Source organism: Cyclopterus lumpus, chromosome 17 (assembly GCF_009769545.1).
Source record: "Cyclopterus lumpus isolate fCycLum1 chromosome 17, fCycLum1.pri, whole genome shotgun sequence".
Lineage (NCBI taxonomy): Eukaryota > Metazoa > Chordata > Actinopteri > Perciformes > Cyclopteridae > Cyclopterus > Cyclopterus lumpus.
The window spans coordinates 4584357-4598647 of record NC_046982.1 but is presented as its reverse complement, the minus strand read 5'-3'; the positions used below and the strand labels follow the sequence as shown (position 1 = coordinate 4598647).

Genomic DNA, 14291 nt, shown 5'->3' with positions numbered 1-14291 from the left:
ACAAACACACACGCACACACACACACAGAATAGGGGTAATCAATGGGATGATTTAATAGCATCTGGTCTTTGTCCGCGGGGAGTGAATAGCATTCATTGCTAGGTTTAGCTTCAGAGGCTTTGGGTTACAGATATGGAGGATTTCAGACCAAATTGCTTTTCATTTTGAATCATGCAGCACTGTTGACAGGAGAGCAATGTGATATTTAGCGGTCAATATTTCCAAAACACTGTTGATGAGTTTTTTTATTTTCCCACCAAGACTTATATGAGAAGATTTATATGGACAGTGGTATCAAAGCTGCTTTAGCGTAGCATAAAGAAAGAGACACATGAGTTAGCTAGTTTAGCTATGTGTAGTTTTAAAACACAGGCCATTAAAACCACAACTTCTCTGGGCTGTGTCTGCATAGCCAGCATTAGCACTGTCATCACTGTTGAAGTTGTTAGCCATGTTAGCACAGTTAGCTGTTTTTTTTTCCTTTTAGTTTAAGTGTCTCGCCTTTTGGTTCTAGCCTCTTCTCCTACGGTCTGGGTGAATACTCAATTCTAATTGGCTGCAGGGTCAATTCCTGATGGACACCTACTAAGTAGTTCTGGTTGTCTGTTCACCGATCTTAATGAATGCACTGACTACATTAAGTAAAATAGAAATCAGATGCAGTTTGCATCAATGGTCCGGCCTATTTACTGGCACAGGGAACAACGTCCCATTGCCTTATGGGATGGCAATGATAGTTCCAGGAATTAGCAAAGCTTAAGGGCTGCCAGGGAAAAGGAGTGAACATTTTTTTGATTTGTTGCAAAACGCCTTAAAATACAAACGAATAGTCCTATTTTGTGACCATGGTGTAAGCGGGACAATGCCCTTTGAGGTGTCCATTATCAGGAATCAATAGTATTCCTTGAGGCTGCAGTCTGACGCACATATGACACACAGACAATGAGAGTAGCAATGATCTTTTCCTCTTTTAACGCTTGGCAATAAATCCCTTGAAAGCATTTCCTTCATCACATGCTTTAGTTTTGCCTGTAGGCTGCATTAAATCTTACTGTCATGCATTCATGGTGAACATATGAGTAAGACTTGACAGGGATAACTGACTGGGCTGCAAGAGTTTTTAAAAAATCCAATCAAGCAGTTTTTACGATCGTGCGATCGAAGAGATGTTAATGACAACTCCACCTCCAAGGGGGTGAAACCTGTAGCCCAAGAATCGTAAAAAAAGATGTGGATCTATAGCAGTAAACAGTATTGAACATATGTCAGAGAAGCTCCAACTGGAGGAAACACCCTGACTAACAATTAACAGCTTGTGGTTGCACTGGAAGGATGCCATTTGTTTTCCCTTCTCTTAAATAGGGAAACAAATATTGGCTTTGAAAAGTTATCTTGCACAATATATATATATATTGTACTGCACTCTGTATTCTTACTTCATAGTTTTTCCCTTAAATGAGAGCAAAGTGAGTGTAAAGAAATCCCACCTTAGCATCGTAGTGTATCCAAGCACAAGTGGGGAAACTGCACATGGCAGCATTCCAGACAGATATCTGTTAACCGTTTTTGTTAATGAGAGTTTTAATCCCAAAATGTTCTACCGTCAGTTGACAGTTGTTGACAGTTAAGGCAGTTATTGAGTCATGTAGAAACAGGATGGTTGTTGTATTCATGTTTCAGGTGCCTCAGTCTTAGGCCCGCTGTGTTTCCGGTCAAACAGCAAAGCAGGTACATTTGAAAGCAGCGATCTCACCAGACAGGGCTTGGGGATGAGCATTGAGTGGCGCTGTGTATTGGGTATCACAGGGTCTGCCACTGTTGCTGCTGCCGACAATCAGTACGGGTAAAAAAGGTCTACGGAAAGCCTGAAACAAGTGGCCAATGACATCATCAAACAGCAGCTAAAAATGGCCGCAAATTCAAATACCTGGGGTTTATGTTGCGCCGTTAATGCCAAATTTACGAGAATTGTGTGAATTGTTAAAATATTTGACAAAGTATATAATGATTGCCCTATGCAGGGTTAAATTAACCTCACTGTCAGTACAACATGGGTGTTAACCAGGCGACAACTGATGCGCTAGTATCTTAAAACGTGCATTCTCTCTACTAAACAGCAGGGGGGCGACTCCTCCTCTGGTTGATTTATTTATTTTATTTATTTTTGACGTCAGTCATGAAATAATAAATGAATAAAAATGATGTGTACTAACATGAGACGGTATTTATGGGTAAGACAGGATCATTCTAACACTGCTGTTGGATGGTATCCTTGTTTATATAAAAGAACTGCCTTGTTTGTAGCCTGACAATACAATATTTTGGACTGTATCTTATTGGTTTTGATACCCAAGACCCACATCTCAGCACCTTAGTGATCCTTTAGTTGAAGGTAAAACATGGAACGACTGCAAATGGAGATATATGGTTTTCACCAGATCACATACAGTGACATGAAACTCTTCAAACCAGTGTTTTGCATGCATTTCCTGTTTCATAGGCTGGTGGAAGTGCTGTTACAGTGTTGCACCAACGAACAAAGAACAAAAGTTAGGGGGAAATGTCACTTTTGCTCACATGTCTAACCCTGTTTTGCCTTCTGTTGTTTGTCTCTTGCAGCTCAGCAGATGAGAAGTTTCGCTGGAACAACCAAGGTAACATTTCTTCTTGAATGCTCTCAAATCGTACATATTCTGTCTGGTGCTCTTTTGTATTGTGTGCATTCCGGCGCTGCACATTGCTGACTGGGCCTTATTCAATCGGTAGCCATTGTAAAAAATATATATAATAAATCCATGCTGCTACTATATATTATTGCAATCCTGTAAAAGAACTACGTTGGATGCAGCGGTTAAAATTGTCCAATCAAACTTGAAAGCCAAATAAATAAAAAAGGCTTGCTCTAACAGAAAGAAGAAGAAAATCCCCTCAATCCCTCTGACAGCTGAGTAAATGTCAAACAGCATTTGAAAATAATTCGGAATAGTTAGTTTAACCTGTTTGAAGAGCCGGATGCAAAGTGTTTTCCATAAAGCAGAAAAACAAGAATCAGAGTGCGAGGCCTTGTAGATGATTTGAAAGTCAAATGAAGACTCCTCTCAGGCTTGACAACTTTGACAGCACTTTAGTTCAAAAACATCCGCCCATGCCTGACACCTAGGTCCCTCTCTCTCCCGCTTTGTCAGCCATGTTGACATGTTTAGGGCGTTGAGAGCAGATTGATCGCCCGAGTGCAGGGGTGCCGACCTCTGGCCAACAAAGCGGCGAGTAAAGGCCCGAAGGCCAAATGTGTCAAACCGACGGGTTGTCTTCATCCGTCCGTTGCACTGAAACACCCGACCACCAGGGCCTTGGAGGGAGGCAAAACTTCCAGTCGCAGACGGCACTGGACTGGAAATGTTTCCACAACAGCGTCAACATCATCAGTCTGCAATCGCGTCAGTCCGAGTCATTAAAATCCACTCAAAAGGCCTCTGCTATTACATTCTCTCTCTCAATAAGAGATTAATGTTGCTCCTCAGACTCATTTGTAAGTGTTATCCCCCGTGGCAGCCCCGCCCCCCCACCCCTCTAACTCGGAAGGCACCGGGCATGTTATCTGCCTCGCTCTGGCAGACAAACGGCCCCACAGACCCAGATCCCACAAGACTTGTTGCTGCATTATCAGTTGTTGTTGTTTTTTTTACTCGTGACCCAAAGGTTTATCCTCATCACTCTGTGACGAGACACGAGTGGGAGCGGCTTCTTTGTCTGCTAATCAGCGGCTGAACGAGAATACGTTTGATCTTACATGGTCTGGATGAGTAAAAGTCTGTGGTGGGGGGGAGAGAGCACGGCTGTGTGGTTCAGATCAGCGTGGCCATGGCTGGATTACTGAACTGTCGTATTGCTATGCGCAAGACCTCATTTGGACAATCAGTTTTCTCTGTTCAAGGAGCAAAAGCATGAAACTGTCTACCAACAGAATTGAAAATGGAACACCATTTTTATGTTTTTAATTAAATCATGGATAAAAGAGAAACAACATTGTTCTCACACTTAACACCCATGTATACACACTTGTACTTTGTATATGTATCTGTGGATGTATTTTCTTATTTTCTCTTTAAAAAGAAAAGAAAAAAAGCCTCCTGTGGACAGGTGTTGTAAATTAGCGTTTCGCTACACGCACTTAACACAGTGCATCTAGTTAGTGTGCAAATTCTAATGCCACTGTGATGTCCATATCACATAAAGTCAAGTCAAGTCATTGTAAAAACAATCATGTAGTTATAACCCTTTAAACCTTTGGCTGTCTTTGCTCAGTTTTCACTTGCTGTACTCTCGCTGAGTCTTAGCTAGCTCGCCATAAATTGTTATTTTCAAAATAAGTTGGGGTACTAATCAGAAATGCCATTCATTTGCATGTCAGTGATGCTATGCAGGTTTTCTTTATTTGAAAAAAACTGAAAGTTTTAAGCAAATGGAAATGATTTTGATCTTTGTTTGACCATATGTTCTGAAAGCACAGTAACTATCCATATATGAGATGGTTTCCGAACATCCCATAGTTTACTGCTGTCAGACAATATATATTTATAGGGTCAAACAACAACACTTTGTCACATATGATTTGTTTATTGGCATTCATTTGTCATACTTTTAATTTCCAAAACCCGCTTGTGAACAGTAAGCATTGGTAGCTTAGCCCTCTTTTTTTTTACCTACACCACAAAATGTCATGCTGCATTCGTTCTCTTGTGCACCGTAACCATGGACACACAGACAGCAATCACTTGGGAATATTTCTTTAAAAGTGGACGTCATGCAGGTGTTCCAACATGTGCATAGTGCGTGTTTCCATTTCCGTTATGACTCTGAGAAGCATGCGTTTGGGAAGAATTGTGTCATTTGGGTTCAAGACCTTTATAAAACTAGCATTCACAAGGCACATATTCCCCAAGTTTGTGTAAATCCAAACATGAGTGTGACTAAAAGCCCCGTGCTGCACGGTGGAAGGACGGAGGAGCTTTCTGCAGATTGTCTTTGTTTCAATTTCATTTTTTATTTTCCGTTCATGCAGACGGACAGAAGGACATCGAGGAGGAGCTGACGACAGGCTTGGAGCTGGTGGACTCCTGCATCCGATCGCTCCAGGAATCCGGCATCTTGGACCCGCAGGACACGACTACAGGAGACAGTAAGGCCAATGTTATGATGCCGGGGGGGGGGGTCACAATGCCAGCCTGCACCGTGACACTGGTGAGCTATATCGCCTTGAAACGGGTGAAAAGTGCCTACCTTGAATAAACAGTGAAAAGAACACAATTAGGACATTTTATTACATTTAATCAAGCCTGTGAGATACATGTTTTTTCCACTCAAGCACTTTCTCTAATTAGGATGTTCTACCCAAAGGCTGAACAAGTGGTCGTCTTTCATTAGATTTCATCACGTCTTCAAGTACTTCTTAACAATATGAAATCGTTTTAAGTATAAGTAAAATGGAGAAGAGTGGTGATCAATTTCTCTGTGAGTGTGTCCAGCTTGATTGCATGTTCGCTTTGATTTTTCTTTTGATAAGATTGTATTTTTTAAGGGTCACAGAGACGAGCCTTTCTTTTTCTGTTCACCCATAGTGAATATTCATGCTCCACGCTATCCAGCGCATTTTTAAAAATATTTAAATGAATCCTCTTTTTCCCAGGATCTGGCCTTCAGACGTTTTGAAGACCAAATACAAGCTTTCATAGGCCGTATATATATTCTGAAATCATCATGCAAAACTGAACTTTATTCATATTGCAAATGTTGTATATCAGCTTAAATCAGCTGTTACTAATTGTAGCCACACAACAAGGACATAACAAGTCATAAACTCCTTGCTCTGTTTTAGTCTCCACTAGAGATGAATCTGCGTGTGCATAAATCATCCACCCGCCACCCATTCAAATTAATTAATTCCTCCGATTCATTTGGCTAACCCTCTACCAGACCTGGGCTATGTTGTTTTATAATTCACGTTTTTTTTAAGTCTATTGATGTATGACTGTTTTCTTCAACGATTTTTTTTTGAGTGATTAAAGGCTGCTGTCGGTGATTGTAAAAGTTTACATGCACGCAATGACGTCGGTGCAGCAAATATCGTGGGACATTTCAGCAGCTGAACCAAAAACCGTAGGTTAGTTAAAATAAAGAAACGTTTATCTTGTGAGATCATGAATGAGGTCATAAATGAGGTTACGCTGCTCCTCGATGTGCGTAAATGCGCACGCCGTCTCTCAGCTGTCTGCTTTGGAGCAGCCGCTCTGCTGCGCTATGTTCACATTTTAGAGAAGGTAATTAATGGGATGCTTTTAAGGAAGGTAATTAATATGATGTATCATTTCAGCCCCATTCGCGACCCATCCGCTATTAATCAGAATGCACATTTGTATGAGCCGACCCGGCCGATCACTAGATTAACCACGGCGCCCGTTAGTGGTGCAAACGGGTCATAAAGCTTACGGATCGGAGTCACGGATCGGAGTCACGGATCGGAGTCACGGATCGGAGTCACGGATCGGAGTCACGGATCGGAGTCACGGATCAGAGCAGCACAGAAGAAAAAAGGGAGGACATTTTGCTTTTAGAGATTCCTGATTACGTTTTCTTTTGCTGCCGATACTAATTGCCGGTCATTGATGATCCATATTGTTGTTTGATTATAGCAGCTGGTCTATAAGGCTCCAGACAATTTATTGTTTGCCACCAGCCCAAAAATCATTTCTCTCTTAGTAAATCATTAAAACTTCTAAATGTTATCCTTTATTACAGTAATTTATAGTGTTTTTCTCCTCATAAAAACACCCAATTTGAATGATGAGGAAATAAAAGATTGTATTTTTATGGATTAAAACAAATCTTTTCATTTGTAGTTTTAATGATGTATTATAATCTGCTTAGAGCTTTGTCTAAACAGATCATAATTCAACTTTAATACTTTAATACAACTTTAATATATATTAACATCTTCAAACTACTGGATTTATTCAAGTTGTTCACAACACTACATTTTACGAGATTACATGTGAACACATCATGATAACATTATAATTTACCTTTGCCCAATACTCATTTTCACTGAACAGAGCCTGAACGCATCATAATGTAACTGAGCACAACCTTCGTTCTCCTCCTGCCAATGTAAACACAGATTGGTTGTTTACATTGTGACGTTATCAGAGATCGCCGACTAGAAAGGCATAAATGTTGATGTCCTGATTGCATATTTTACTGAATATAGCCAGATAACGACCACGAGTAAAATTGTATTTCACACTATGTTGGTTAGCGGTAAACTGTTATTAATCTGCGGTTAAAAGCAAGGGGGGCTCCGTACGGATGAGGGGGGATCCGTTACACCACGAGTGACCGTGGATACACTCACTGCAATCTGAACATCACTAGTCTCCAGTATCTCTTTTTTCTTCTTTACAATCTGTGTACAGATTGTAAAGCCCTCTGAGGCAAATTTGTAATTTGTGATATTGGGCTATACAAAATAAACTGAATTGAATTGAATTGGCTGCACGGTGGTGTAGTGGCTAGCACTGTCGCCTCACAGCAAGAGGGCTGCGGGTTCGATTCCCGGTCGGAGCGGTCCTTCTGTGTGGAGTTTGCATGTTGCAGCGTGGGTTCTCTCCGGGCTCTCCGGCTTCCTCCCACAGTCCAAAGACATGCTGCAGGTTAATTGATCTCTAAATGGCCCATAGGTGTGAATGTGAGAGTGAATGGTTGTATGTCCCTACATGTGCCCTCGATGGACTGGCGGCCTGTCCAGGGTGTCCCCTGCCTTCGCCCTATGTCAGCTGGGATAGGCTCCAGCGCCCCGCGACCCTAATGAGGATAAGCGGTATTGAAAATGGATGGATGGATGGATGAATTGAATTACTAAAAACTGCTGCGGCTTGAAACAAGACTGATGAGAGCGGTGAGAGTCAACCAAAACAGTTACGTTTAGAGCCATAAAACCAAAACAATGAGCTCAAAGACGAAACTGGGCTTAAGGGCCGCAACGGTTTTTTTCGTGTGAATTTTGCTACCAATCGCATAGTGCAATTTCAGAGTGCAAACTAGCTCTCCACTCTCATCTTTTTTTTCCAGTTTGGTCCCAGGGATGATACCTGTGAGTCATGTATAGGGACCCCATGGGAGAGAGGTAGCTGTCAGGAGACATGCAGAGTCATGCCAGGAGTTTGATATGCTAATCCATCCCTGCTGGGGTGTCAGCTGGCCTGCTGTTCAGAGTGGGGAGGCACACTCACACACACACGGACACATGCAAGTATACAGCACAGGCACATGAAGCCAGAAATGTGCATGCATATATAATTACATATGAGGTGCCCAGAAGAACACAGGCCTGCATGCATCCTTTGTTTGTGCACTAGCAGACACACACGTGCATGACAACTAGGAATAATAATTCTGTTTGTTTTCTGATGTTTAAATAACAGTTATGTAACCGACCACCTGACTAGTTAAAAAAAAAAGGACAAAGGACAATTTGAGAGAACAAAATTACCCAAACAATGTAGCTTTAAATGACTCTAATCCCCTACCCGAAGCATTGATCTTCAAACATTGATCATCCAATCATAGCTTAGCTATAACTCGTCACGGCATTGGTATTCTCTACATGTCAAGGGGGCGTACATGAGGCTGTAGGAAGACAGGTACATTTAAAGATATATTTAAAGAGTAGGACGGCTGGTGTCTTTTTTGCAATTCCAAAACCTCAAAGAGCAAAACTGCAAGGAGTGGATTAAACATAAACAACAATACTTAGCATATCCAGGTAACCAGCTTACTATCTCACCGCAGTAGTCACAAAGTGTTATTTCCAAGGTCAAGGAGCATGTGACGCTAGTTAGCGCTCTTCGTTGTATTTGGGGACGTTTATGCCCCATTCAGTGTTATCCAAGACAGCGTCACATTTGCATTCATCATGTGAAATACAAGCTTTTCTCTTGTATCAACAAGTCAAGCGTACTATTTCAAACAGGGTCACGTTTAAAATAAAAGATCATTCACTTACATTCTTCTCCTTCTCTCCTTCTACTGTTGGTGAATGCTGACGCTTTGCAGGGCCGTCAAACGCATGTTCAAAAAATGTTTGTAGGATTCAGAGTGAGTCAGCTGGCAACATTTAAAAAGTCAAACAGATGCAGTGTTTTATTTGACCAACTCATGGCGCTAATACTCTTAATTGCAGAGCTAGCTACAGCTGCTAACAACTGCAGGGTGAAGGTTGTCATCGGCTGGAAAAGAATTGGCGGTCGCTGCCGAGAAGCGACCTTTCACTAAGTCCGGCCCCTCAAACGCAGACTGGCCAATCATAGCGTAGCACCTGCCAGCTCCAACTAGGGTTTGACTACGATGAAGCTACAAAGACTGTCATTTTCAGGCTGGGTTTATGTATTTGGAGCTAGTCATGGTTCAACGTTGTCTAATAGTGATACTTGTACCAGTTTCTGCGTAAAAAGCACATCATTAATTAGGCTATAGTTAGCACTTAGCGACTGAATGTAAACACATGCTGCTTTTGCTTTTTGTTGATTGTGATAGCGAATAAAGACCTACCTGGCTTCACAGGAACAGTGTTGTTCCTTAATTTCATTGTCTTCTGTCTCGATCTCAAGGTGATGAGGTGGTTCACTTTTACACTGAGATCTGTAGTTTTAGCTTCTATCTTTATCTTTTGAACCTGTTGTTGCTGCTCAATCAGTTTGACGTCCTGCATATATCCTTCAAACACATATTGTCAACCCTTCTGTCTGCTTTCAATGAAATCCCTTTTGCATTTTTTTCCCCCCCAAAAGATTAGATGATATTTATTCAGAGAGTGCAGTGGGTGACGGTGTGGGCTCCATGTTAGCTCGAACAGCTTTACGGAGTAGCAGCAGGGAGGGGGGCTTAGCGAAGGGTCAATTGTGAAGCTTGCATTGTCTACCTCTGTCTGGAAATCAAGGACTTATTGTTTTGTAAATGACTGAATATCGTGCGTGGTGAATCTGCCGGGTGGACGGTCGGTACTTGATTCAGCGTGGTTAAGACAAGAAGAAGCAAAAAAAGCAGCAGTTTGTTTCAAATGGCCATTTGCACACAGACATATGGGCGGTAATTAACACAGCCAAATGCATACCAGCATGAAAAGCCTTATACCGTAGCACATACGACAAGATACGTACACACACACACACACACACACACACACACACACACACACACACACACACACACATCAGCAGCAGCAGCAGCAGCAGAATCCACTCCTCTGCTGAGCAGATTAGTAAGACACAGCGACAGAGTACACAGAGTGTCTTCATGCTTCATGCCGGTGATGCTCGCTAGTGTGCATCTTAATCTGTGTGTATAAAACTGTGTTGCACTGTGTGTGTGTGTGTGTGTGTGTGTGTGTGTGTGTGTGTGTGTGTGTGTGTGTGTATTCCAGACTGCACATGCCTCCAATGGATATCTAAAAATAGACAACAGATGAAATATTAAAATGTATCAATGGAGAACGCTGGTCGTGACGCGGAAAGAAAAAGCCACTCAACAACTTTTAGCGCGTGTGCGCGTGACAGAGGACGAAGATTAATGAGCACGAACGGGCCTATCAGTGTGCCACGGCTACACGCGTGCATATAAATATATATATATAGATATATATGCAGATGTTGTGAGTTCATGCACGTGATCACGCAGCAGGAGGGAGCGAGACGTGCGTATGAAAAGATGAGTGAAATGCACAGGAAGAGACCCTCTCACAGCACCCCATTACTTTCTCGCTAATACACCAATACACACACACTAACACACTCACTCATTCGCTTCTCTCAGATGGATTCAGTGGAGCCTTCAGGTTTTTTTGCCATCTGAGCTATAATGTAATGAGGCCCCCTCGCTTCCCTAAAGGCTCCACTACCCACATGAAGCACACCTGAAGTGGCAAACAAAAAACTGCGGAAAACATCCCCTGGCTTTGTGCGTGAATCCATCCGAAGCAAGCCGGGGAGTACACATTCTTCCATTGCGTCACGTGTCTGCGCACACGCCCATGACGGGCCTATATGGGACATGGAGGCCTTGACCTAGTAAACTCACCCAGCACCCGTAGCTTAATATCACATTTTTTAAATAATGCACAGTCACCAGCTACACCGCCTGCAGGAGCCATCCCGCTGCACTTTCAGGCGTCTTTTCAGGAGCCTTGTTCATCCGACGCGCTCATCGGCGGTGACTCCGCTTGCCGACTTTTATCTCTCCCATGCAGTTGATATTGACCGCCGGCACACTGCGATTGCTCACTCTCTCTTCTTTTAGTCATCACAAAACACAAGCGTCTCAATGCGCCGCTCTCGCTTTCATTCTTAGACTGAGAAAAAAGAAGAGGTGACATCAGTGGAGATTAAAGGGACGGCCGCTGTTGATGGAGAACAGCTCAAGAACTCCTTTGAGAGAACGAATGCCGAGCAACCAAGAATGTATAGGTCTATCTGGAGCTGAAGGAGTGCAGTCAAGTTATTTTGTTTCCAGTGCAGTGAGTTGTTTGAAAGAAAATGGCTTTTATTTCTGTAGCGATGAGGCGCATCATTGCTGTCATCAGCAAATATCAAGGTTGCATCACACATTTAACAGGATTACAATAAGGGGGATGGAGAGGTTCTGGTCCTGCTGTCCTCCTCAAAGGATTCTGTTCACTTCACTTCAAACTTCCCGGGCAAATCCGCTCAATCAAAGCGATGATCTCTGGGGAGACAACATGGCGTCATGTGCCGGAGCTTTTGAGACATTTTGGAAAAAAAAGATGCCAGAAGCGAAATCTGGAAACACACACACTCTGCTGGTTAGTCAGGGGCTTTTAACCCGTCTGCAAAACGTGCTTCAAAGCCACTCAGACCAGGGAGCAACACGTCAAACATGGCAAAGCACCTTTCAGACAGACACCCCGAATGTTTCAAAGAGTTCAAAGAACGACAGGTAAGCAGATGTGATTATAAACATGCTGCACACCTTAAGCTCACCCACATACAGCCTAACCTAGCATTAGCCTACTTTAACCTAAGCCTATGTGATCATGAAGTCACAATGCACACACGTGTACTAAATGAAGCACAATTGATACAAAATGGCTACATGCTGGTGGATCTTGAGCTAATTATTTTTATTTTTAGTTAAGGAAAAATGATTATTCCATGAATTAAGATACAATATGAACTCTACAATTGCTCATACTTATGGAAGGAACTATGTAGTCATCTGGTCAGATGCGGACAAAAGGCCTACATAGCCATGTATAATCAATGCTATGTTGCCACCATGAAGTTCATTAATATCTTGATGTAGGCTAATACTAATATTAAGGCCATTTGTTAAGTGTTGAAAAAGCTGGGCAGGAACATGCTGGTATATAGGGAACCATACAGATGTTTTATTTATTACTATTATAGATAAATATACCCGTATCGTATTTGTGGTATTGTATTGAATTCTGGTATCGTAAGTAACAGGTATGGTGATATTTATGGCAGGTATCGTATCGAAGTTAGAATTTGTTATTGTGACAACCCAACTCAGGTCTTTGAGTCCAATTCTCAAGTCTCTGAGCCAGAGACCAAATCAAGGCTTTGAGCTTGAGTCCAAGTCAAGTCTCAAGTCTCTGAGCTAGAATCCTTTTCCCTATAAATATAAATTAGAGATTAATCTAATGAAAGCTTTTTGCTGATCAATTTGCCATCCAAAGCTCAGGGATCCCATTGAAAATAATGATTTTTTTGGACACAAATGTCACTGTCAAACAACCTGGTGTGACGTAAGTGATCTGTACCTGCTCTGCTCAAAGAAAGAGAAACACACATTTAAAGATCTGTAGAGATACATGGGTGGTTTAATGTCTTTAAATAATCAAAAAGGTATGGTTACGTGTAAAGGCCTAAATAACGCACACCAAAAGAGAAACATTATTATTTCAATACAGACGATGAGGGAGCTCGTGCACTATTGGCCTCATTCTCCTGCTGAATTATGCAGAGAAAATATGGCGTGGACAAGGAGAAAATCGGGTAATGGGAGAGTGATAAAGGAAGCGATGGAGGCAGAGAGAGGGAAAAAGGAAGGAGTGAGTTTTTAAATGGAGTTCAGGTGCACAGTAAGATTCAAGGGGTCACGAAGCCTGAGAGGAAAAGAGCAGCGAGAGGCTAGAGGCTGGAGAAACACGGCGGGTAAAAGGCAAATGGGTGTCTCGAAGAGGGCAATTCTATTTCAGCCCTCCATCTACTGTTTCTTCCCCTCTTCTCTTCATTTCAAGGTTGCTGCTGCGAACAGAGGCGATTGCATCTGTTGTACTCGCATTCATTTCCTTCTCTTGTCTTTCTCTCTCCCATCAGGACAAGGACTTCTGTCCCAAAGCGCTTTGCAGCTCAACCACCAGGATGCCTATGCAGCAGCTGGTTACCATAGTAACCACGGGCTGGCACTTGGGGAATCGACCATGGGACGATGCGGGCAGGTTGGAGGGGCTGTTCACAGCTACAATCAGGTACACTCTTGTTGTTCTTTTTGTTCTTTTACATATAATCAGAACCATCTTTTCTCCCTTGTATATGTTTTCACTGTTTAACATGTTATCTTCCTCCCCTTCATCCTTCCTCACCCTCTCTCCTCTTCTCCGTCTTCTGCTCCGGCTCACTTCTCACCCCCCATTCCTTTGTGGTTCCTTTGTCCACCACTCTTCTCTCTCCTTCCCTCGCCCCATCCTCCTCAATTTGCATCTATCCTTTCCTCCTCCTCCCCACTTGCTGCCTGGCCCCTTCTTTCCATCCCCTCTCCCTCATCTCTCTCACCCGCTCCAGGTGACATCCAGCCGTGCGGCCGCCCACCTAGTGGGAACGGACTCTCCCTCCCAGTCCCAGAGAGACTCGTTCGCCCAGCAGGCCCACGGCAGCGCCTTCCACATGCCCACTGAGGTCGGGTCTGCACCTGCCGGACCCCCCATGTATTACTCCTGCGCCACTTTGCCTGCTCAGGTACAAACCCCTGAAGAGATTACTGTGATGCTTCTATGATCTTTCGGGTGTTTTCACCAGTCCTCCATGCAGCACACTATTGGTGGACTCCTGATCACTTCTGTAACTGTGCTATAACCAAGTGGAACAAAGAGTTTCTGAGTTACTATGGCCCTGTTTATTGCTATTTTTCCTTGTATATTTGTTCTTGCTTATCGTCATCCAGAAAGACTCAGAGCTACAGAGGAGCAGTGGACAAAGTG

General features: G+C 42.9%; 1 protein-coding gene across 6 annotated transcripts in view; it reads left to right on the top strand.

The window, feature by feature from the left end:
- Positions 1 to 14291, top strand: part of ctnnd2b (catenin (cadherin-associated protein), delta 2b) — a 155296-nt gene that overhangs the window by 79114 nt on the left and 61891 nt on the right. For all 6 annotated transcript variants that reach the window (XM_034555363.1, XM_034555360.1, XM_034555358.1 and 3 more), the window contains 4 exons: positions 2621 to 2655; positions 5064 to 5180; positions 13411 to 13562; positions 13876 to 14049. In XM_034555363.1, coding sequence (XP_034411254.1) covers positions 2621 to 2655; positions 5064 to 5180; positions 13411 to 13562; positions 13876 to 14049 — 478 coding nt within the window. The remainder of the gene's footprint in view (positions 1 to 2620; positions 2656 to 5063; positions 5181 to 13410; positions 13563 to 13875; positions 14050 to 14291) is intronic.